This window comes from Poecilia latipinna, unplaced genomic scaffold (assembly GCF_001443285.1).
Source record: "Poecilia latipinna isolate Pla-1442-1.1 unplaced genomic scaffold, P_latipinna-1.0 Scaffold425, whole genome shotgun sequence".
Lineage (NCBI taxonomy): Eukaryota > Metazoa > Chordata > Actinopteri > Cyprinodontiformes > Poeciliidae > Poecilia > Poecilia latipinna.
Genome location: NW_015113041.1, coordinates 259001 through 284152, shown reverse-complemented (window position 1 = coordinate 284152; position 25152 = coordinate 259001). Strand labels below are relative to the sequence as shown.

The 25152-nt window shown below is 38.4% G+C and overlaps 1 protein-coding gene across 4 annotated transcripts; it reads left to right on the top strand.

The window, feature by feature from the left end:
* Window positions 1-633: 633 nt before the first annotated feature.
* Window positions 634-22922, top strand: fubp3 (far upstream element (FUSE) binding protein 3). 4 transcript variants are annotated; one of them, XM_015037997.1, is made up of 19 exons: window positions 634-775; window positions 7776-7887; window positions 9195-9225; window positions 9522-9571; window positions 9653-9724; window positions 10937-10994; window positions 11147-11309; window positions 12276-12374; window positions 12528-12632; window positions 12719-12821; window positions 12970-13070; window positions 14091-14217; window positions 18312-18472; window positions 18776-18849; window positions 19442-19518; window positions 19834-19890; window positions 20085-20138; window positions 20247-20374; window positions 21275-22922. In XM_015037997.1, the coding sequence occupies exons 1-19, from the start codon at window positions 677-679 to the stop codon at window positions 21281-21283; spliced, it is 1680 nt and encodes a 559-aa protein (XP_014893483.1). In that variant the 5' UTR covers window positions 634-676; the 3' UTR covers window positions 21284-22922. The 4 variants fall into 4 exon arrangements, with proteins under 4 accessions (XP_014893483.1, XP_014893482.1, XP_014893481.1 ...); XM_015037996.1 differs by having other exon boundaries at window positions 635-775; window positions 9192-9225; window positions 20088-20138; XM_015037995.1 differs by having other exon boundaries at window positions 635-775; window positions 9192-9225.
* Window positions 22923-25152: the final 2230 nt, after the last annotated feature.

Here is a 25152-nt window from a genome sequence, read left to right as displayed (position 1 = left end):
AAAATTGATTTTCTTTTTATGATTTTATTGATATTTTTGCTATCATTTCTTAAACTGGACTGATTAAAATACTGGATTGAAAATGGGGGAAAATAAAGAACTTTGTAGCCTGGAACAACTCTGCTGAAAGTCAGTTTTAAAGATGGCAATGTTTTATAAGTTAATAGAGAAAGACAAAAATATTATCTATCTATCTATCTATCTATCTATCTATCTATGTTTTGTTATATGGGTCAGATGTAGTGTTCGCTATTACAGAAAAGCAGTGGACCATTTAATTGCTTAATAAGTGCAGTCACAGCCTCAGAGAATTTTGTGAGTATTGAATGTGTGTGGAATGTAGACTATGTAATTTTTGACGTTTGTTTTTGTACCTTATGACGGTTAAAGTATAAAAAATGATATCATACCTATTAGCTGAAATTTTACTTAAAACGCGCTTTTAATGAAACGAGTTTTCAATTATGACGTACAATAAAACCTAATAAAACATTTGTTTACTTCGCAAACAACAACCAAAACATGCATCTGCGTTCATTATGTCCAAAAGCTCATATGTTGTCCGATCAGCTCGCGAGATCTACACGCTCGCGGAGTTTTAATTCTGGCACGTGTGCAGTTCTTTTTCTCTCTCTCTCTCTCTCTCTCTAAGTGTGGCTCTCAGCTGCCGAGGCGGATGATGATGATGATGGCGGAGCTGATCCAGGGACAGGCCTCGGTGGCTCAGCCAGGCACGAAAGATGACTTCGCAGACACGATACGCCGGGTCCGACAGGTAAAACGCTTTCTGGCTGACAAAAGGGTGTTGCTTTACCGACCACAAAAGGCGTGTTTTACGAACGGTGCTGGTTTGGGTTTTGGTCGGGGCAATCCGGACTGAGCACTATAAACACTCCTCATGCACCCTGCGAGCTAGCAGGCTAACACTAAGTAGCCGAGACAGCATAGCTGAGAGGACAGATTAAAGTTTACAGAGGTCGGCCGAGCAGTTAACTCGGTGTTGGAGCCGTCAAAGCGACGACACAATACCTGGACGGGGAATGAAGCGAAGGCCTGTTTTGATATCAAAGTTTGCGCTACTTTAATAAGTTAAGTCTACAACCTGTTGTCAACTCACAGAAGTTGCTGTTAGCCTCGTTGCTAACTTATACGCTCAACTTGAATGTCTTGGAACTGGACCCATGACGTGACAAAACACAACATTCAGTTTAGACACGAAGCCTGAACAGCTGTTTGCTTCAGGTTCCTGAGTTAGCATCAGTGTAACTAGTTGTTGCCCCAGTTAAAGAGGCTATGTTGGACCCTAAAGAGGCACCACTCGCTGTTCTCACGTGTAAACTTTTCAGACGTGATCGTCATAACACTGCAAACATCAATATTATCAGTTGGAGGTGTGTTATTTGTGTAGTAATATCGAGTTGGTCTGTGAAGCAGCTGTTAGCCAGCTAGCTTGTGTGATAGTCCTGGCAGCAGTTGGAGTTAGGCCATATAATGTGTAACGTCATCTGTTGAAATAAACCCCCCCTGAACTCCTCCTGCTCAGCACACATGGACTTTTCCATTACTATCTGCAAAATTTCACACACGTGGAGTTGAAATTTTACAACTCCTCTTGTGTTTAAGTTGTCACCATGTGACTATTATCAAGTATGTTAGCAATTTCATTTTAGCAATAGTTGTATGTACAAAAAGATACATACATTGGTTGAACTTACAGGAGCATAAACGACCTGTCAGATACTTCTATTTTTGTAATAGCATTGGGAGTGTACAACAAGTTGATTTTACCTGTTAAAATCAGCTTAAAAGGCGTGCTGCACATGGCTTGCCAACTGGCATTAAAACACCTTTCCTTTTAAAAGGAATGTTGGGTGGAGCGCCTTTCCTTTCCACACAATGTCAGTCTGTGGTTTTCACCATGAAATTATTCCACAGACATATTGGAGATCTTTGTAAGCGAGGGAAAAGTTTATTCACCTTTTTATAGCCAGCTTAACTAACAGTGTGCAGCAAGGTGTGTCATGTCGAGATCTAACCAGTGAGAGAAAACTGTCACTCTCTTTGGTATGTCAGAAAAAAATCTCAGCAGTTTTGAAACCATAAGCTATAAATCTTTGACACTGGTATATCCAGACCATGCATGGAAGCTAGAAATTAGCTATAACATTAAATAAAAAAACAACAAAAAAAACGTATCATTTTAGGTAATTGTGTTCCTCAAATTACATTGAAAGCCATGATCCAAATTTTTCCAAACTTGCTTAATTGCATCACGTTTATTGGAATTACTGTTTTGAAACGTGCAATGGGAAGAATAAGTGCCAGTTAAGTTTTAATCATCTTTTGTTTTGCCTGAAGATAATGTTCATGACTATAAAATTATGTTTTCATTATCTAAGAGAAAAAGCATCAGAGAATGGAATCAAGTCCAAAATTAAGATGGCAAGTGTTCCCTTTTTTATTCTTAGGTTAACCAGACTGCAGTTAACCTAAATGTGTGTTCACATATTAAGCTGATTTTTGGTATTCTTGGTCTATTTCACTGATTTAAAGGTTTCTAATCCTCTTTAGGTTTTGCTGTTTAATTTCCTTTTGGGATCAATAAAGTATTCTTGAATTTGAGACTCGTAATTGGGGTAGAAAAAAAATAGATTGCAAATTGTATTCTGGGAATTTTTCCATTAAGTTAAGAGTAGGGGTTCTTGAAGCTCTTATTAACCAGCTGTGGCACACACAAAAAAAAATAACCAACTCCAGTTGCACAGTCACAAATCCATGATTTGAAGTACAAACAACAGCCGCAAGCTCACTAGTAGTAACAAACCTAATGCAAGTCAAAGACGGTCGCACAGTAAATCTGTTAAATACAACTGTTTGCTAGAGCTTAGAAACGATACGCCAATGACAGCTGTTATTAGTGTGTAAACTGGACTTTAGCCATGCTGCATTTCAGCCCTCCCCTCGTGGCATTTATAACCTCATGTGGAGATTGTGCAGAAATCCCTAACAGAACTGCTAAAAGATTATCAATCTGCAAACATAATCTTATGAAAGGTTAACCTTTTCAGCTTTACCTTATTGAAAGTAAAAATTTTCCCCCACCTGCTCTTGTTTTGATGCTTTTGTAAAACCAGCTCTAAAGCTGTCAGAACGGTATTTCACCCTGTCCTCTGCCTTCTACTTTCTCCTACAGCTCTTTATATTTAGTGGCCACACTTAAGGTCCCACCAGTTGTGTGGCTTGTGCATGGCGTGTGGGGAACAGGATAACTTTCATTTCTGTATATGTGTTGACAGATTAAAGTATCCATACTGAAAAAGGATCTTGTGTTCCTAACCTGCACCAGCAGCAATGGGCTCTTCATGTGTGTGTTTGGCAGAAACTTTGCATGAATTAGCTGTCAGGGCTTGTATAATCCTTTATATTCTTGTTTTAAAAAGCTGGAGTTAATTGCAATATGACAGTATTTTAACTTCCTTTATTAGGTCAAAACTGATAGATAGGGAACAGTTCAACCCATATTTAGAAAAAACATATAATTAAATGTCACTTCCCCGTTTGGCAAAACCGCAGACAAGATAACTCTTAATATGAATGTTAATGTCCTTTATGGAATGATTTACTGTATGATTCAGTTGTGCAGTTACTTTATTAAAAAAGCTAATTTTTTGTTTATGTTTCTGTTAGCCTGAAATGTTAATGTTGGCTAAAGTCTATATTAAAATGAATTGTTTTTGAAAACATTGATCTGGCACTGTTAAAACACATTTTTTACAGTATAAACAAGTCTTTGATCCATGCTGATGTGCTCTGTAAAATGTCTTTGCAGATTTTTTTCTTTATTGTTCAAGTCCAGCATGATTGGTTGCTACGGGTTACTACTTTGTTCTTTTCTAATTGTCAGCTTCACTCTGGCTCCACAATAACGTTTACCTGTGTTATTGGCCGCATAGGTGGTGATACATGCAGTTCTATAATATAGCATGCCAAACACAGTTTAAAATATATATTTTCTGGTTTAAAAAAATTAGGAATTTATTTTTCTTGAATTTCTATTCCATGTTCTTATGACACCTGGTTGGCATCATGAGATGATTATTTTTATTTTTTTACGATGAAACTATTAAAATCAGAGTTTGTTCTTTATTGATTCAACCAGTGCTAGTTGTGATCACACGTCTTTGCTGCTCTTTTTTAAGTTTGGGAACTGTCTCTATGGAGAAACGAGCTGTGTTGGGTTTCTCTGTGTCATATGACAATAATGAAGCACAAGACTAAAGTAGGAAGTGGAGACCATGTTATTATGATTATTTATACTTGTTTGTGTGGTGTTGTGTGTTACCACAGATGCGCTCACAGCAGCTATCCTTCCGCTTGAGGAGCAGCTGCCGAAAGTGAGTGACATTTAAAGGGGCTGGAGGGATTTGCCTTTGCACTTCCTGTATAGTACAGTGGCCCAAGACCAGATTTTGTCTGTCTGGTGAATTAATCAGTGTCTCGCTGTCATTACTTGTCGTCATCTGGATGCTAGTCATACCCAATAACACTGACCCAAGCGATCAGTTTTATGTCACATTCTTTTCCCTTGAGGTTGAGAGAAAAATTATTTTCTACAACTTTTTTTTTTTGTTTTGCTTTTAAACCTTCAAATTCCAACAGCAAGGCTTATTATGTTCAACACACTGCCTTGGGAGGCTCTTATGGTCCACAGTGATGTTTACCTATTTACTTGGTGGTCTCTGTAGACAGCCAGGCATTTTGCTTCAAAATTAATCTGTTTTAAAACAAAAAGTCCAGTTGTGATTTCTGCAAGTCGAAACAACTAAAGTATAATCTACAATTTAACTCAACAATGCTATAGTTTATCCTTCCTCTTTGTTATAAGGTATTAAATTCTTAAAGCACTGCATTTTGAATTTATGTTCATAAAAATGCCTTTACTTTTATACAACAGAGATGACATGCATCTCTAGAGAGGTGGAAAAGAAATTAAGCTTTTGAATTGAAACATGGCAGCTTGCAAAGGATGGATAGGAAAGTATGTGTTGAAATGAAACCAGGACATGAGTGGATGAACATTCAGCCTGTGCTCCTCCAGCTACGTTTCTTAGGCCAGGCGATGCGCGTACAGATGCTGCCGCAACATTTGTCACTTTGACATCGAAATTTATGAAAACAGATGCTGTCATACCAAGGTGTTTGGGAAAATGTCTGATGGCAACAGCAAACAAATACTCTAATTTAAAAAGAATTGCACAAGTGTTGACCTAATCCAGAGTGCTTTAACATTTTCTTGATGGGTCCGCGGCGTTAGAGACGCCGTGGTAACAGCAACCTCACACCTGCTTCCTTTTATGCCTCCTTATTTCTATTGCAGCTTCTCTTCCACCAGTGGCTTTCTGAAGTAGATAATCGTTCCTGAAGGTGATGGGAGACTCTAATTTCCATGAGCATATTTTCATATTGTGAAAAAAACATTCCAGGCAAGCACACATGTCAATTTAGTGTAATTTTCTGAAATGCTATACTTTGGTGTGAAAGGAGAGGTGACAGATTAAGGCAGAATAGAAAAACGCTCTCACGCAGAAGATTTGAATGTCCATCATCGCACGACGTGAGAATCTACTTCATATTTGCAAGTGGTTCATTTTCTAAAAGACTTTTTTTTTTTTTTTATCTGTAATGCAAAAAACCTCCATGCTTTTTTTGTTTGTTGTTGTTTTTATTTGCATGGAGCTATACACTTTTCCATCAGCAGAGAAACATGAGCAGAGTAAATATAAAGAGCCGACGCTTTTTTTTCTGGATGTTTGAAATATGAAAGAATTTTATGATCTTTCAGATCAGAAAATTATGGTTGACAAATTAGCATTCTTGCAAAAAATAAAAAATACTGCAAATTGGAACATATACAAAGCTTGCCATCTAAATAGGCTCCATGTTAGAAGCATTGGCTTTGATGGTGTAAAAACAATCTTCAGTAAATTATGTTTTCCAATGAGTTTGTCATTAAGAATACCTTTTGAAACTAAAATACCCAAGTTTTTGTTATTACTTTTGTAGATTTATTTCAGTCTGTGAAGAGGAATACATTTGTTCTCTTTTGACTTAAAGAATTAAATATGTCATTCTGCAAGCTGTCAAAATTGTGCAACTTTCTTGACTAAGATTAACAAAACGGCAAGAAAAGTTAAAACCACATCTGCTGGTATTACACAAAGCAATCCTGGTGCTGCTTCTGAAGAAATGACCCCACAGCCAAAACCCAGTAACAACCTTCTAAAACAACTTGTTTTATTTGCATTGTGATCAGATCTGTTGCATGTCGTTCCCAGTGTGGTGTCATCTTAAAATGTGCTGTGATGTAGATCATCATCACCATTTTGCTGCTCAAAATCATTATAATGATGCTATACAAAACCATTTTTCATATTGTTTAATTATGACTGTGTTATTAACATGCATATATTAAAGAATGGTAATTTTAGTAAGATGCTGGTTTAAAGAATGTCAATCTTAGGATGCCACAATCTTTCCTGCGTAATCAGGTCTCATGGTGTTTTCATGGCAACCCAACAGAAAAACTAGGTCACCTGAAGTGTTGCTGCAAACTTCACCCAAAAAGTGCAGATTTGCAAAGTGCACCCATTTTTTTATCTGATATTGATTGGCATAACTAGAGATAATACAACCCTGATTTGATATTACAGATAAAATCATCTGAGTGTTAAAATATGATTTTGGGATGGATGTTCTACATCTTTTTTTTCTCATTTTACAAAAGTGAAAAAGATATTTGAGTCATTTGGTGGTACTAAGTGATTAATATACCAGAAAGGTCTGAGGTGGATCAAGAGAGAGTGCCAAAAATATAGAAGTGGTTTGATGATCTGCCTTTTCTTCCCCTCTTTATCTAAAGATAGAGTAAACTCTCATTGTCATGCACTGATTCTCTGGTGAAGTTTTTGAATCCAGCTTGATTATCTCTTAGTTTAAGAATACCTGAAGTCCACATTTGGGACTCTGTGAATACGAAGCAGTGGTGTAAGTCTCTGTGCAACTTTGCACGTAATTTCCTTTTGAAGAGTTGCAGCTGACAAGATTGAATAGTCATTGTTAAGGAAGGTGGTTGTTTATAGTTTTAATATATTCTACAATTTACTTTTATTATAGTCATATTTGCAAACTAGGTTTAGTTTTTCAAAGTTGCGAAACACTTCATTGAGCATGTTTGTGGTTTGTATTGTAATAAATACTAATCAATTTTATTTTTTCCCCCCCAATATGCATGTGGTCATTGTTGTGTATTTCCTGGCCCATTATTTAAATGTGTATGTATATTACGCAAAATATTGATATCGATATCAGTCCAAATTCTCATATCGGTGCATCACTAATATGAGGCAGCATAACTATTCTGGAGTACAACATTTTTTTTATATATTCATCCTTGCTCTCCAGCCTAAAGAGGGTCTTTTTCTGCTTTCACAACAAAGAGGCAATCAACTTTGTGTGGATTTGTCTGGAATAAACCATTCATCGAGATGCTTTAAAGAATGCAATATCCATGTTTTGTGATTATTTTTTGTGATTTATTCGTGAAATTGATAAAATATTAACAACCATTGCTTTGGGGAAAAAAAGCAAGAAAAAAGAAGGTGAACAAATAAGCTAATTACCAAAGTGATGCTCAGGATTATTTCTGTGAAAACTTGCATTTGAAGAATATCATAATTGAACCACTTGTTCCATCTGTCCCACTGTTTTGTCTCCAGATGGCAGCCAAGATGGGAGGAGACCAGATGCCCAACATGAACAGTTCGTGTCCAGTCATAGACCCCTCCCTCTATGGCTTTGGGGGCCAAAAACGTTCCCTAGACAATGGAGGTGAGCCTTCATATTAACTCTGCATGTCAGTTCTTTTTAGGTCCTAAAGTTTTTATTTTTACACGATGTATACAATTGTGAAATTGCGACAACTCTTAAACTGAAACTAAGAGCAGCATAATTTTTTCAAATATTTCTATACATGTTGTAGAAAAGTAACATTTTTAAATGGCTCCTTGCATCTCTTACTTCACTGGTAACTGTGAGTCTCCTTCCTTCAAACTCAAGCTGCATATTGCCGCTTGTTATTTCAGAGTTGTTGTCATATGATCTGCACCAAATATGTAACCCGTAGACCTTTTGTGAGTTATTTGCCAGTACCTTTTCCTTTGCAGTGAAACTGGCAAAGCTTGTTGAAGTTGGCCTATAATCTGAAGTGAGAGCCATGTTGTTTGTCAGATACTTAATACTCAAAACGCCGTAGTGGAGACAATCATCCTGCCGTGGTTTTCGTCACTCACTGCAAACATTTGATCCATTTCATTTTCACAAAGTGGAAACACTAGTTATTTACCGCGGCCTCCTCTTATCTTGTCACAGTTGTTTGTACGATGGTTCGGCCTTGAATGCACGAATAGGAAAATTGTATGCAATTCAAGTTTGTTTGTTGGATGCACTGCTGTTTGTGGGAATTTGTCCTCACTTTTCTTTAGTCAAGGTTGTCCTTTTGTATAAGGCAAATGACAGACGTGGTAACTTTCTAGTTCTGCAGCTGGCTTTCAGTGTCTAATTTTCAAACATATATTCAACTTCTCGCAAAAGTTTTTCTTTTTTATTTTGTGAAAATTTCTATTTTTGTATAAAGTTTGCACACCTCCCTTTTTTGTATTCATAGCTGTTCTGTTCTCGAGCTTTAACCCCGGGCGCTTTTTCCAGAAGAAGTGAAATCAGTGCAAACAGCCATAAAATTGATTGAACCCGTAAAGATATCAGTTCAGGTTTTCACATCCGTGGCTGAACATCCTCCGGTGACCCTGCAGGACCCTTGCTTGATTCTACCTGTCAAAAATTCAATTCGGGACCAGCAGTCACTGACCCGGCTGCTGCCTCTCTTTCAGAGCGCCTCTGATTGAAACGCTCATTCATGCACCTCCAGGTCTTATTTCCCTGCCGCTGAAAGCTCCCCGCTGTGGGTCAGATGCAGACTTGTAGGATTGGCAGCTTCACAAACATCTGCTCCCCTTCTTCCCCCCCAGCATTGAATCAATTTTTCTGATATTGCTTGCTTTATCGCTTTTCCATATCGATACATTTGATAGGCATATTTCACACATTTAAATTTACTTTTTTCCCTCTTCCCTCAGTAGGAAACCATCTTGGGGCGTTGGTACATCAAAGGTGAGCAAAAAACTCGTGGTTGCTTTTAGTAATGGCGATGCACATTAGCTTTATTCATCGGCCATGCCGTGACAAAATACAATGTGGAAATCTTAAGGTTTATTCAAGGGTTTTTATGTTTAATGGTAAACTTATTCTGAAGCTTAAGAGTAAGTTTAACCATGATGTAGACAAAAACTCAGCAGTGAGATGTTTAAAGCAGGGATCATGGAGGTTGTGAAATGCGACCAGTCAGCTGGATCAACATGTAAAATACGTTACTTGTGCTCTAATCGTGCTTTTTGTTTGGCTTTCAGGGCTTTTACAACAGAAGACTTTAAAGTGCCTGACAAGATGGTTGGATTCAGTAAGTGACCCTCAAGTTCTTGTCACAAATGAGTTCTTTGTATGAATTCAGAAAGGCTCACAGTTTCCTTTCTTATCATAGTTATTGGAAAAGGAGGAGAGCAGATTTCAAGAATACAGCAGGAATCAGGTTGCAAGATCCAGATTGCCTCAGGTATGCCTTATAAGAGTCTGAAGTGGAAAGACAACACAGTTTTTGTTCAGGATTTTTTGTTCCGGTTTTATGCAACACAAAATGTTTTACGTGGTTAAAAAGCACCTCACCCTGCCATAAACAGACATCTGGTAAAAAGAGGTTGAAAAAGGACGATTGGGAAGTAATGTCATATTTCTACTCTTCACTAATAAGTTAACTCTTTTACTTTATCCATGTAGAGACAGAATGAGTAAAGTTAGTTTTAGTTAAATAAATGTGGCTCCTGTGCAAAATAAAGTGAACTTGGATCTGATACAACCTGTTGTGGGGAAATTGTTTACCGAACAGATTTAATAAAAGTCAGTCTTAACTGTAAAGTTTTAAATGTGAAAACTAGAGCTCTATACAATATCAGCATTAGGGTAATTTCAATACTATTTCTGAATATTGTGAGTAATCCTCAATCAAATCACTTGGTTTTCTTGAATAAGTTCCTTTACCACGTTTGTAAGCTTTGGCATTTTGACCATCTAAAGAATACATAAAGTGTCGTCATAAAGAGCAGCTGGCCAAAACAGCATTAGCATTCTAATTTTGGACTTGCTAATTGAAATACATTGTCCTACCAAGCAGTCTGTTCATGTGGTAGTATTGCATTTGATATTGTCGTCATATGATGCATTGTGCAGCTCTGCTGAACATACAAAATGAAGCAGCAGCAGCTTTTATCTGCCATGTTTGAGATCTCCGTTCACCTCAGATGCTTGAAAACTGCACTTGTTTGAACTGAAGTTTTCCATAAAGATTAAAGTTTTTTTTTTTTTTTTTGGTTTGTGTTTTTCTTAAACGCATATTAAATTGTGAAACATTCAAGCTAAATATTCAAAACAAAACGTTTTACTGGTATTTGTTGAAAATGATGATCAAATCTCATCTTTGCTCATTCTTCCATCCCAATTTCATGACCTTTGGGCTGAGCACGGCTCCAGGTACTCGGCCACATCATGCTTTACACAGTTGGAAAATGTGAGCGCCGTTGAAGCAGATGAATCGCAACATGAAAACCGATCTGTCCCCGAGCGCTCACACGGCACATAAAGTTACATTTCGTAATACCAGTCCCTTTGGAAAGCAACTTCCTGGTTTTTACTGTGACTGTACTGTTGATCACACATTATTGTGTGCAAGAATGATTTGTGATTTCTTTTTTTTTTCTCTCTCTTATTGTAGACAGTGGTGGCATGTTGGACAGACCCTGCACTCTGACCGGGAGCCCAGAGAACATTGAGTGAGTCTGGGCACAGATTTAAGAAGGAAAAAAAAAAACAAATCTATATTTCATTGTTGGGAAAAGTAGACGAACCTGTTGATGCTGAACATTGTGGCTCAGCCGGTTTTTCTCCTGAGCGTTCTAAGCAGTCTTGTTTTTCCGCCCTGCAGGCAGGCGAAGCGGCTGCTGAGTGAGATTGTGGAGCAGTGTCGATATGGTCCCGGCTTCCACAACGACATGGACGGCAACAGCTCCATTCAGCAGATCCTCATCCCTGCCAACAAAGTCGGCCTGGTCATCGGCAAGGGAGGAGAGACCATCAAACAACTGCAGGTCTGCTGATAATCTGCCATGGAAACACACCTCTTACAGCACGTCAACGTGCTGTAATTCTCAATTTTCTTTCCAAAGGCTGCAGCAGATACAAACTAATTTCTGAGAATTTTGTTGAAATGCAACAGTAAAACATTGATAAAATTAGAAATTATGCTGAAAGTCATTGAAATAGACAAAAATGATTCTTGTGTATCAGTTTATTTGTTCTATGAGATTTTTACTTGAAGTACATCAAGGAAGGTGGTGTTTTGATGCATTTACAGCACAGAGTTTTCAGTAGTAATATATTTAATGTATGATCTGGAAAGACATTCTAGTCTGAGCTCATCACGAGAAAACTGAGTCATTTCATATCTGGCCGATTTAATGTGCTTGATAAAACCAAATGATCAACATCGACCTTGAATGGTTTTCATTGAAATCAGCTTTCAAACTACTAAAATGTAATCATTTGATAAGAAAAGTGAGATGCAGTCCAGTCCAAAGACCTTGATCTGTTTGACCCAGTTAATCATCTTCTATGATCCTGATTTTGTCTGATTTCTTAAGGAGTAAAAAGCTTCAAACACCATTCTGTTAAAAGAAAAAATACTCCCCACTTGTCTTGTCTTGAAATTATTTAAGCTACATTACTGTTTTGATCATTTGTGTTTCCATGCAGTCTGTAGCATTCTGGGAAAGTTCTAGTTCAGTGTTTTCCTGATCATATGTCTTGCAGTTTACACATTAATCATCCTTCAATCCTAGATATGTGTATTGTTTGATTTTGTCAATTGTTCAATGGTTTATTTTGTATATGACTTGGTCTACATTTGTGTGTCCGTTTTAAAAACATCCCACCATGTTCAGATAACTGAGGGGAGAAAACATGTTGCACCTTAGAATTTCTTTGCTATGACTGGTGTTTTGTGCCCCATGTAACTAGGTTTTTTTTTTGTTGTTGTTGTTTTTTTACCTCTGCAGGAGAGAACAGGAGTCCAGATGATAATGATTCAAGATGACCCCATGCCCACTGGAGCGGACAAGCCCCTCAGAATCACTGGGGATCCCCATAAAGTGCAGGTCAGACACAGAGGCGATCACTGTGGGCTAAAGTCTTTCCTGTTTGTTTAGTTTACACGTTATGCCCACCGCGTGCATTTTAGGCTATATTCAGTTGAATCCTATCATTTGTATTAAAATATATCTTGTTTTCATGTTCATCTATTTTTATAGCAAGCACGCGAACTTGTGGTGAAGCTCATTCGAGACAAAGACCAAGGAGACTTCAGGGCTGGCAGGCTGGACTTTGGGTCAAAAATGGGTGGAAGCAGTCTGGATGTAAGACTTTATCTATCAGAAGTTTTCCAGTTTTCTTATTGTTTTTTGTTCTTTTTTTCCTCTGCTGAATTGTTCTTGTTTTTTAGGTGGTTGTGCCCAGATTTGCTGTTGGCATCATCATTGGCAGAAATGGAGAAATGATCAAGAAGATTCAAAATGATGCTGGTGTCAGGATTCAGTTTAAACAAGGTCAGCCCAAAGAGTGTTAAAAAAAATTTTCCTTTTTTTTTCTTTTTTTTTTTTTTTTTTTTGCTACAACAAAATCACTGTAAATAGTTATAACCTCTGCAGCTTTGTTAGGCTTGGTCTTAAATCTGTGTTTTTGTTTTATGTTTAGATGACGGCGTCAGTCCTGACCGCGTTGCTCAGGTGATGGGCCAGCCCGACCACTGCCATCATGCTGCTCACCTCATCAACGAGTTGGTCCAGACCGCTCAGGTTTGCTTTCCCCCTCTTTATCTCAAAGTAGTTGAACATAAAACTATTAAGAGTTTGAAAAAAAGATTCCATCTTTTACTGCTACTAAACCTGAAGAAAGTAAGTTTCAGGGCTCATTTCTGATCTTTTGCCTTGGAAACGTTTTTACATTGCACCCACAAACTTTAGGGTATTTTGTACGATTTTGTATTACAGTCCGACACAAAGTACACTCGCATGTTAAGTGGAATGTTTTAAAAAAGTTACATTTGAAGTCTTACGCATGTGCCATTTTTGATTCATGCGCCAAATTCAGCCCTCTTTCTTTGAAAATTTGTAAGAGCTACAAGTCTGTGTTAAAAGGGCCTACTCAAAGCCCAGACCTAAGTCAAATAGTCAATCTTTGGCATGATATGAAAAATGACATTCAGATTCTTCCAATTCAATTTGTGTAAAAAAAAAAAAAAAAGACTGAGATTAAAGTTTTTTGAGAAAAAAAAAAATCAAGTTTCAAAAACTACAAAGCTGGAAGAGATGTACCCATAAGTGCATTTACTATGTATTTCCAGACTTTTATTTGCAAAAACATCTGAACAATGTGCATCATTTTCCTTTCACTTCACAATTATGTGCAACTTAGTGTTTTTGTCAGAAGGAAATCCAAAAAATGTATTGACGTTTCTGGATATAAAGTGACAAAATGAAGGGTGTTAAAACCTATCCCGGGAAGATCGAAGTCACCATCTGTAAAAACATGCTTGAGGTTAATGTAAGAATGATTGTGTCTCCACAGTTTCAACAAATTTGAACACTAAACCTCTAAATAGAAAAACAACTGGTAACATAAAATTACAAATGTAAGAATGATAACAAACATAATTCTAACATCTTCAAGACACTTTTAAAGTAACAGCCTGTGAATAGCAATCCAAAATATTCATCGGTGACTGGAAACGGATGAAAATGCCCAATCGAAGGCTTCTGTGATTATTTGTCGTAGTTTCTGCCCTCATTGTGTTTTTCTGTTTTGCCTCCCAATAGGAGCGGGACGGATTTGGCATAATGGGCCGCCGAGGGCGCAGCGACTGTAACATGGGAGGAGCTGGAGGCCTGCAGGAGGTGACATACGCTGTACCCGCTGATAAGTGTGGGCTGGTGATTGGCAAAGGTAAAGAACATGTTGGTGCTTGTTGGTAAACAGCTTTACGTGCATAAAGCCCAAAAAGATTTAACGCAGATTGATGTTCTGAATAAGTGGCATTTCCTGATTTCTTGGGGGGGAAAAAAAGAATAAGAAGCTTCTAACGCAAAGTGAGCAGATTGCTGCTTGTTTTTCAATAAGTGGACGCCGTTTGCTGTTGGGTGACTTCGTAAAACTGATGAGAAGACCTGGGGGTGGGGGTGACCACCCTTCTGCTCCCCCCCCCCCCCCCCTTTGCACTCATGTATATAGCACAAGTGGTATTCATTGGCTTCACTAAGGGCTTAATGACGGGGATAATGCGTGTAATGTGACATTAATTGTTAAAGGTGCATAATAACAGCCCTCAATCATGTGGAAGGCTGCCTGGCATCTAATGAGGGCCTTTCAGTCCAATAGAGTGCAGCGAGGGATTGAATAGGAGGAATTAGCTTATTGGCTATTCATGCCCACTCTATTGGCAGCTATTTAAAAGTCATTGACCACTGCATTGGAAGGGGCTGTGTGTGCATGTGTGTTGCACGGTGGCATGCGTGTTGCCTCGGTGTGTGTGTGCGTGCAGCGGTGGGCGGTGCGGACGGGGGCCTCTTTACCTAAGATAAAAACATGGCAATAGAAATGTCAAGTGGCTTTTGTGCTTGTAGTGGGGCGAGGGAAACAAATAAACCTGGGCGGTGCGTCCCCCGCTCTCTGCATTAGCATATGAAGTGAGGCAATATGGTGGAGATGGCGGTGGGTCTGGGTGCTGTCAGCCACCCCTTAAAGGGTGTGGTGATTAATATCTTTACGATGCCATATGCAGCCTGTTGCCCCTCGCTTTTGACCTCATACACTCTCACGCACACACACACAGTCACAGAGAGCTTGATAAATCCTGCCACCCACCAATCTGCTCAGACTTTATTATAACCATGAATTCAGTGAGTAGTAAGCACCTTTCCACTTGCATACAGATGTGTTTTTTTTTTTTCCCTCCTCATAAAACATCTTCAGTCTTGGTCAAAAGTGAGACTGAGAGAATTTTTAATTTTGCAGAATTTCAATGCCTCGTTGCTGGATGATTCTTTGGCGCATTGAAGTTCGGTATTGATACATTCATAAGTCTCAGAGGCTTTTATTGTGAAACCCTAATTCTGTTTCAATCAGAAAGCCCAGCTGCCCTTTGTTTATTAATGCTTTATTAATTCTTTATTCATTGCTAACAACAGAGTTCCTAATCAGTCTGGGAAAAGTATTGGATTAGATTTTGGTATTTCACAGAGCACTGGAACATATTTGTATTTCCAGACTTCTATTTCCTGTTTACTCTTTTGTCCCTCCTTTTTTTCTTGACTCATTTATTTTCTTCTCGTTTTCCTCTTTCCCTCCTTGCTCTCTCCCGTATGTCCTTCTTTTTTTCTTTCTTAGGGGTTTGTGAGCATTTGTTCCCTCTTTCTTTGTTCTCATCTTTCCTGTCCTTGTCCCTTCTCATTTTATATATTCTTCTTTCCTCTCTACCTTATTCCATTTCAATTCTTTCTTTTTCTACCTTTTGTCCATTTCTTTCTTTCCCTTAATGTTTCCTCTGATTTCTTCCTTCTGTCTTGCCGCCCATTTCATTTGATCACCAGGCATAGCAGCAATAGTTTGTCCTCATTCATCAGAACTGGATAGTTGATTTTCTTTGAGAAATACTAATTAATATTTATTTTTCTTTCAACATTCATAAAATCATAGACGTAACCCAGATTAGTAAGCAGGAGGGGAATAGTTATTAATCTAGTAAAAGTATTATATAAATGGCCTTTATTGTCCCACCGACACACATAATGGTAAGATAAAATCCTTGTCATAATCGAAGGGATGTGCATCCGAGTAGAATTACTTTTTATTTACATAATGTGCATGTATATCGAATTTAAAAAACACAAGACACTATTTGCAACACAGTGTAAACAGAGTTGTGCAATAACAGCAGAAATGTTGTTAAAGATTAGTAAAAACGGTATAAACGCCAGCAGAGATATTAACACTTATGGAGTTTGTTGGGAGCTGTGATGGTTTGAGAGTCTAACATCTGCTGGGAGGAAGGATTTGTGATTGTGCTCCTTTGTGCATTTAGGATGCAGTGCATTACCAATGCATCTCTGTTAATAGTTTGTTTTAGTCAAATTAGCATTCTTCTGACTCCATATTTTACAATTGCTGCTGCTAATATTGAATAAGATTTATTTGAAAAGTAAATTCACAAATAGGTTATATTTCACACGTTTAACACATGCTGGCTAAAATCAGGACACGGAAAAGTATCCAAATAGCTACTTTTAAGTACGTTTAAATATTTAGAGCCAGAGATGAAACTGACTTGAGGAGAAATGTCACATGTGATGGTTTTGTCCTGCAGTGCAGGAAGTTTTTTATTTCCAGACCAGCAGCTAACCAGTTCCCCCAGCTTTGCCCCTGAATGCTGCCACCAGTTGCTCTTTTATATCCCCTCCCTTTCTGCTGCTCACTAAACCAGTCTCATTAATAAGGCCCGTATTATCTGTCCGCTCTACAGCCCAGTCCATGAAATGAATGGTCGGGGTCTTCATTGCTCTCTGCTGTCTGACCAGAAGAGATCATAATGGCTTCATTAAGGCAGAAGTTTCATTTGGTTGACAATGGCTTAATGGCCCATGTGCAGTCTGTTGGCTGCGAGGAGAAAGCTACCATAGGAGAGGACTGAGATGAGGGTTTTCATTCAGGGGTCAGTCAGGGTCGTCAGTGTGTCAGCCACAAGTGAACAAACGTTTAATTGATGTTGGGACGGCCCCGGGAAGCGCCCTCCCTCGCTCCCTCTCGCCTCCCACAGGAGAACAACACAAAGTCAAGAATGGTGGAAAAAAGGTGAGAGACAAACGACGTCCCCAGAGGAGGATACGCTTCAATTTTGTCTTTTTCTCCTGCCAGCTACGTTTCATCTCACCCCGCTGGTGTGATTGCTCTTCCCACATTTTGGGAAGCTGGCATCCGATGCGAGAGCAAGGGGTGGTGAGGATGGGGGGGGGGTGCAGGAGATGTTGTCTTTTGTTTCCTGATTTGCATGGATGTTAGCAGAGAATGGTAGATGAGTTGTGAGACGCATGCCGGGGTTTTCTGAAGTTAGGCTGGGATTTCAACGAGGTGAGTTTACACAGGGAACAAGTTCAGTCCAAATTGTTTGCACCCTGAAAATAAGATGCACCAGACGGTTGACATTTCTGTCAGATGTTAAGCAAGTATGTTTCAGACACTGCTGGCCACGAGGCAATTGAAAATGCACTGATTTTTAGCTGGGTTCTGATGCGATCTGAATGAGGAAAAGGTGAACCGAAGTGACAGAAATTCCAACTCTATTCGTGATTTTTCTATTACCATAACTTCGTATTAGGTCTGAGCCATATCAACATGGCTGAAAAACTTATCACGATGTAAGCATTTCAGATTGGTTCATATCTGAAATTATTGATAGTTTTCTCACGAGCTGTGGTATTCATTTTCTCTTTTCACTCCATTATGTTGTTTTTTTTTAAGCACTTATGAGAAACAGTGGCAAAACCTGAAACTGCTTTGCAAGTTTCTCAATAGGTTGTTGCTAGGTAACCAAAGAGCGAGTTAGTTGATGCCACCAACCTTGGTGAGCTGGCAGTGAGAGGTTGAGCGGCTAAAGCCTTTCCTCTGCCTTCATCCCCCAGAATGCTGTGCGGGTTTAGGGTCAGCACAAACTGCTTCTGCTCAGTAAACTTTATAGACTTTGTTTCCTAAATCACCAAACGGTGCCCAACATTTTTTTTGTTTCCATTTTGATAACTGGTTTGCTTTACTACTTTATTTTTTCCCCCCTTCAGATTTTCATTAAGGATGAATAGAAAGCTGATTATCATATTGATCACATCCATCACAAGTCACTGGGTGCATGTTATAACGATAAAGATGAGCAGTCTGGGATCTTTATCGGCTCTTTTAATGTTCAGTCATGAGTGGCTTTGCGCCCCGCGACGTCTCCAATTGACTCGGGAGGGGGAGAGGACATTTATTAAAGCTCGTTCTTAACATTTCAGGTGGAGAAACCATCAAAAACATCAAAGAGCAGTCTCGTGCCCATGTGGAGCTGCAGAGAAACCCGCCGCCCAACACTGACCCCAATGTCCGCATCTTCTCCATCCGAGGCACCGCTCAGCAGTTGGAAAAAGCCCGTCAGCTGATCGATGAGAGAATTGGGGTAGGTGGTCTGTCCCGGCGCTCACTGCGCGCCCACCCTCCCTCCCCCCCGCCTCAGCCCCTCTTCCCACTCCTATTGTCTGATCTGATATTCATGAGCACACATGTCATTGCCTGGGTGAGCCGGGCTTCTGTGCTCCTAGTGGCCAGCAGGATGTCACCAGAGGTTAAACATGAAGAATCCATCAAATGGACTTAATGGAGTGCATCAGCGCTCGCCCCTGCCCTCTGACCTTGCCTGTTGGCTCCCTTTAAACACAAGTGTGGTCTCTCACTCGCCTCTGCTTCTCCTGGTCTTCGTCAGGGCCCGGGGATCGGCAGCAACAGCAACTTTGGGATGAGTCCTTACAACCAAGGCCCGACTACTCCTCCTCAACAGTAAGCCCCAACTCCTCGCCTTTCAATGCAGCTCCTTGCATAAAAATTCACCAACTTTAACACGTTTTATTCATGTTGAAGCAACTAGATACAGTGTATAAATGTGGGATGTTCTGTGATGGACAAACACAGATTAGTGCAGGAAGAACCCGTTATCTTCCTCAAATCAAACGGAATTGGTGTTGAGCGTTTGTGTTGCGAAAATTTTTGTTTTAAAAATATTAATAAATGTTTCCAGAGATCATCAAAGGTCACCCAATCATTTTATAAAATCAGACAAATTTTGTATCAATCGACTGGGCTACAAAAATTTTAGCTGCACAAACATAAAAAAATATATCAATTTTGTTTGATTTTGGTAATGTGACTTCTGCAAACTTTTTTTTTTTCTTTTCATCTTTTTACAGATCAAACTTTTTTTTTTTTTTGCTGCAAAGACGTTTTATAAACGAGCATTTCTTCTGCACTACTTTACTACATAAAATCTGAATAAAAGTGTTGCAGTTTGTGGCCGACTTGCCACATTTTAAAAAAAGTTTGAGGTTAAAAACAGTTTTACTAAATAAAACTGAATGTTTGTTTTTGTTTCCAGTGGACCTCAGATGTTTATGACTGGAGGATGGGGCACAACATTTCAGATATGGCAACCTCAGGGCCAGCAGGACCACAGTAAGTACCTCCAAAGGAATGGTGGACATTTTAACTGTAGATGTGCCCAAATCACGAGCTAGGACTGCTCTAAATAAATTACTACAGTTTCAGTCAAAGTGGGTAGTTTCTCAAGTTCCCTGCTGCTGAAGTGGGTTCAAATAGTTAGCAGCCTGCAGAACATTCCCTGTGGCTGACCGCGCACTTCCTGTACGGACAGATTTTTGCAGGTGCTGCCACTGGAGTTCATTAGCAGTCAGAGTTGTTACATGGGAGCAGAGAAAGCCAAACCCCGCTCTCAGTAAATCTGGACGTGTTATCTGTGTCTGGTTTCAGGTCACAATGGATCCCAGACGGGCCAGATGGACTGGGAGCAGTATTATAAAAAGCTAGGCGAGTGTCACTCAGGAATTTTTTCCAACTAGCACAAGCTGCTTTCTGACGACAAACACGTCTTAGTGCACGTTTGGTTTAGCCTTGCTTAAAATGCATCTATTTTAGTTTCATTTGGTCAAAGCTTTGTAAAAGAGTTTTAAAAATCAGAATTTAATCAAATGAAATGCATTAAATGGCCGTTTTGCTTCCAGCAGGTCAGCAAAATCAACCACAGAGCACCGCTCCAGAATATAACAAAACCTGGGGTAAGACTTCTGGTGATCTTTGCTTTAAGTTATAAAATTCATGATTGGGGGGGAAAAATGTTTCTAATTTTTTTTGTTTGTTTTGTTTCCATGTTCTCATTTTTCCAGGCCAGACAACAGCTCCTGGATCTCAGCAGACTTCTAATCCTGAGTACAACGCCTGGGTTGACTTCTACAGACAGCCAATGGCCTTCTTCAACCAGGGCGCTCAGCAGACACCAGCCCCGGGCCTTCAGGTGATGCATGACTCAGATGTTTTTAACAGATGCAGATGGTTTGGAAAAGCCTGACTGGTACATCTCTGCTAGTAAATCAGCCTAACGTTTTCATTTTTATTTATTTGTAAAATACTAAAATAGTGGAGAGGAGAATTTTTCTACAAAGTGAATACATTTCTTCAAATTTAGAGATGTAATCAAGCCTCCTTAGGATTCAATAGAATCCAGTTTTTAAACTCTCACTTGGGTGAAACATTTTAAATATCCTTCCACAAGAGTCCCACAATAGTCTTATTGAATTGTGTCTCATTCCTCCTGACAGGGCTGCTAATTAGATCAAGACTTTGTGATGACCTCTGCTAAACTAGACCTTGGTGACCTTTAGCCACTTTGTAACCAACATAGAGGCAGACTTTCACTTATTGTTCATTTGGAAGACCCATGTTGATCCAAGCTTTAACTTCCTGGTGGATGTATGAGATGGTACCAAAATATTTCCACAAAATGTTCTTCTGTCCTTTTTGCTGTCTATTTTGTTTACTGCATCATATTTGAGATAATCTTCTCTGGTTGTGAGATTCTATTTTTTTTTTTTTTTTTGTCTCCAAATTTGATGATGATCATGACCAGAAACTTCATCCCATGTCAGAACAAAGACTCACTTTATCTGGACAGTAACACTGACCACCTCCAGCCAGCCAGCACCTTGTGAGCCTTTGTTCTGCGTAACATTTTCCCCTCCTGAGCTCTACTTTATGTAATAAAAAAAAAAGTTGAATTCTCTAATCCCAACTTGCTGAAAATGGGAAGTGTTTTGCTAAGTTTAAAAAAAAGATTATTGTGGAGGAAAAGGTGTTTGTAACAGATTGTCTTAATATCTTTAAACAGAAACATTAACACTTTGTTTATGTTTTGCAGGATCACTAGAGAAGACGCCCACGTTAGACTTGAATCGGTGAACGGATGAAAACAACCCCAACCCCTTTTTTTTATTTTTTTTTTTTTTAACAGAGGGGGTGATAGATTTACAACGCCTTGAAGACTTTTTTTTTTTCTTAGTGAGAAACACTAGCTGTAGAATGACTTGTATGATTAAGTAATATTTCTAAAAATCAGGAACATTTATTTGTTACTAAATGCTTATGTACACTGTTATTTTTGGATAGATGGGATCCCTTTTTGGACATGAGAGAGGTTTTTTTTTTTTTTTTCAGGTTTTTTTTTTTTTTTTTTCTTGCTTATATTTTCCTGTCTTGACTCAGATTGTAATCGCCAAAACGAACCCACAAGTTGTAACATTTCAAAAGGCAATATATATGATCTATTTTTTCTAGTTATGTAAAACCATAATTACTGTGCTTAGCAGTCTTGAATACGGCTTTTGTCATACATGTCAAATGTTTAAAGAGTGTGTTTAAAATGCTTTGTTTTGTTTTTCCTTTTTACATAATTCAGTGAAATTAAACTGTGATGTTTTGTTACAGGAAATGTATTTTTGTTACAAGGTTCAAAACAAGAATTGATGTCCGCCAGTGGCAGTGGTTCTAATTTAATTCCTCTTGTGCATTGTATGCTGTTTTTCATTGTCATTTTATTGTTCTCTGGTATAAAAAAAAAAGGTGCAATATCTTATTTCACTTTTGAAACAAAGATGGGTTCTCTAATGTTTTGACAGATTTTTAACTTGTAGTTTTAAGATGATTTTTTTTCTTACTTTGAAATGGAGATGTCATGGATAATTTATTACATTGATCTGAAATGATAGGATTTAGGGGGATGTTGCAAATAGCTTTTTTGCCTTTACTACCTTGTAAAACGATGTATATATGCTCATATATTTGACTGTTAATTTAAGACATATATGTTTCATATATATATATATATTTACACTTATAAAATTGTTGTTCCTGTGATATATCTGTGTTGCAGGAATGGTTGTCCCTCTTTTTTCTGTTCTGTTTTCATACTGAAAATGTTCAAAGATTGTGAATGTGTGATTTGAAATTGGATGTTGCATCCTGTTCTGAAGAAAAACAAGACGTGGTAGATTTATTTTTTTGTATACTCTGTTCCTGAACTATTCAAGACTGCTAAGCTGCTGCAATTCGTACCTGTGTAATAATTAATGTAGTTTTTTTTTTAAGTTACTTATTTTAAGTATTATGATAATAAAGAAAAAGAACTTTGTCTTATTTGGTACCTTCCAGTTCGCCAGCGTCCCACTGAGCCCTGGCTGTAGACTCAGTGGGACGTTGGACTCAGTCCAATGCTAATTTTAATTAATTTTTTATTTCCTTGTGTGATCTAATATAAATGATGCATCCTTCTGGAGAATGATTCTGGTATTAATGTCATTTCTTAATGAAAAGGGATATATAATTTCAAAAAAAATGTCTAATTATGGTGTTTATTTTCTCCTTGCGTGTACAGTTAACCATGTATTAAAAAAAACAAAAAACATCTGGACTACCTTTATGTGTAACTGTTGAAGCTGATTTTTCTGTTAGATGAATATTATAAGCATTTGGGTGTCTTTTGTTGTACTCTGCTACTAAAGTGTTGAAACTATCTGAGAGCTCTATTGTGTGTAATAACTGATGCAATTTAGAGAATATCTATATAGGCCAAATGTATGTTTTCATGTTTTATAAGCAGAAAATATATATTTTCTATAGTCTACTGCCAGTTCTCAAATTCAAATAAATTTTCCGCAAGCCTCTCTTGTGGTCGGTTGATGCTGTTGTTGTGACGGTAGCTGCAACACATTTTCACTGCTGCACACTGAAATTTAAATGCGTTTTCACAACTGAGCTGCATCGTCACAGATAAACAAAAGCTGGAAGTGTTTTGTGTGAAGATGTATCAATTTTAAAAAGAATTGAAGGATTACTTTGTTTTTTTTCTTTTTGTTTTTTTTTTTTGCATTCCTTGGCTTTGGCTTTAGTGTTTTACATCCCTGTTCTCAACATCCATATCTTCACTTTTAAACTGTCAAAATCCACTTAATTTTCCAGCTGCAACCTTCCTGCACTTTCATGTCCCAGTCCGCTTCCTCCATCCGTCTCTCCCTTCGTTCGAGTTAACTGTTCCTCAGCCAGCAGAGCTTCGTCCCTCAGGATTCTGTCCACTCTGACGTCCCCTCCTCCTCCTCCTCCTCTTCTTCTGTCACTGCACATCTTTGCCCTCAGCAGGGTGGCTCCTGCCACAGTGGCCCTGCACCGGCCCCCTTGCTTTGAAGCCGTGCAGCTGTTTTCAAATCCGACCTCTCGGTTTTGATCCTCACTTTCCTCTTGGACGTGTCGTCCCCGTGGACACGTCATTCCTGCTGGTCTTTTGTGGCAGTCTTCATATTTTAGCCGTTTCATGTAGCGGAGGGTGTGAGAGGCGCGCTTATTGACGCTGCGGGACATTCTTGGACACGCTCTGGACTTCATGGTTTATTTTTGGGATTCTGGATTCAGGGACAGTAGTGGTTGGATTTGCTCAGGTGATTAAATGGGAAGAGTTGAAATGAATGAATGCATGGAGGTTTGGTAGCGCCTGGTGCTGTATGGCCAGATGCCAGAAAGCTTACTTTTAAGCATACAAACTTAATTATGCTGCATTTCGAAGGACCAGTGTTTATTTTGGAAATATTCTTACCTCTCTTCTCCATTCATCCTGCATCTATCCCTGCTTGTCCTTGTAGGAGTGTGAGGGACTGGTGCTTGTCTGAAATAGTCATGGGTTCACCATGGACACGTTGCCAGTCTTTAATTAGATATGTACCTTTTTTTTTTTTTTTTTTTGCAATCATAAAATATTTTATCATTCATCAAATCCTGGAGGAATTGTTTATATCATGTTTAAAAATGTAATCTCAGCTTTGCATAAAACAAACATGTATCCAAAACAAAGAGGATCCATATTGGCCATTTAAGAATAAATAGCATTTATAGGTTAACTCAATCTGAGCTGGAAATAAAAGTTAACTACCAAGATTGTTTTTATTACTACATTTTCAGAGATGTTTTTTTTTTCTTGTTGTTGTTGTGCAGTTGTTTAAAAATGAAGGCTTTTCTCCACTAGCTGCCATCCAAATGCATTTTATTCTTTTCAACTTAAAAAAAAAGTAATTTGTGTATTTATATGAGAAGTAGAAAAGTTTAAATCTGTCAAATTGAATTAAATAAAATGAGAAAATAGTTTTCTAAGTTATTTTTATATTGATATGGATGCTGAAATGATGCATAAATCATTTATATAAAAAAACCAACTTTTGAACAAAGTTTTTTTGTTTTATTTTACAGCTTTAATTCAGTTATGGATTTCACTTCATCCTCCTCCACCACTTTACGCTGTTTAACATAAAAATGTTAAAGTTTTAAATGCTAGAAAAGAAAAAAGAAATGCTTTACATAAATCCGGACTTGCTAGTTTTACAAATGAAGCAAAAGTAAATAAAAAAAAAATACATCCGGACTTAAAATGTTCTTTTTAAAGTAAAATACCAGTTTTCTAAATTGTACTTGCCAGCTCAATTAACTTTTACATTTTTCACATTTCCTATTAAAGCGAGCTGATTTAAACATTTTTTTTTATTATTTAATAATCCAGTGTCCTTGTTGCGTACGTGAAGGCGCACCTCCGCCTCCAGCAGGTGTCCGGTCCCGTCCGTCAGCACAGAGGGGGAGGTGTGGTCGTGTGGGCTGAAATGGGCTCTTAAGGGAGAGGAGGCTGTGCGCCGCTCTCACCTTTGCAACAGATAAGCCGGAGCTGAGCATCCAGCGCAGTGTGGCTGCCACCTTAATCTGTTT

Excerpts from the sequence above, each read along its gene's own strand:
- fubp3 (XM_015037995.1), top strand. The coding sequence starts at position 677 with ATGATGATGATGATGGCGGAGCTGATCCAGGGACAGGCCTCGGTGGCT. Across the intron at positions 14,218-18,311 it reads TGGGCTGGTGATTGGCAAAG|GTGGAGAAACCATCAAAAAC; the intron begins GTAAAGAACATG and ends TTAACATTTCAG. Across the intron at positions 18,850-19,441 it reads CCGACTACTCCTCCTCAACA|TGGACCTCAGATGTTTATGA; the intron begins GTAAGCCCCAAC and ends TTTTGTTTCCAG.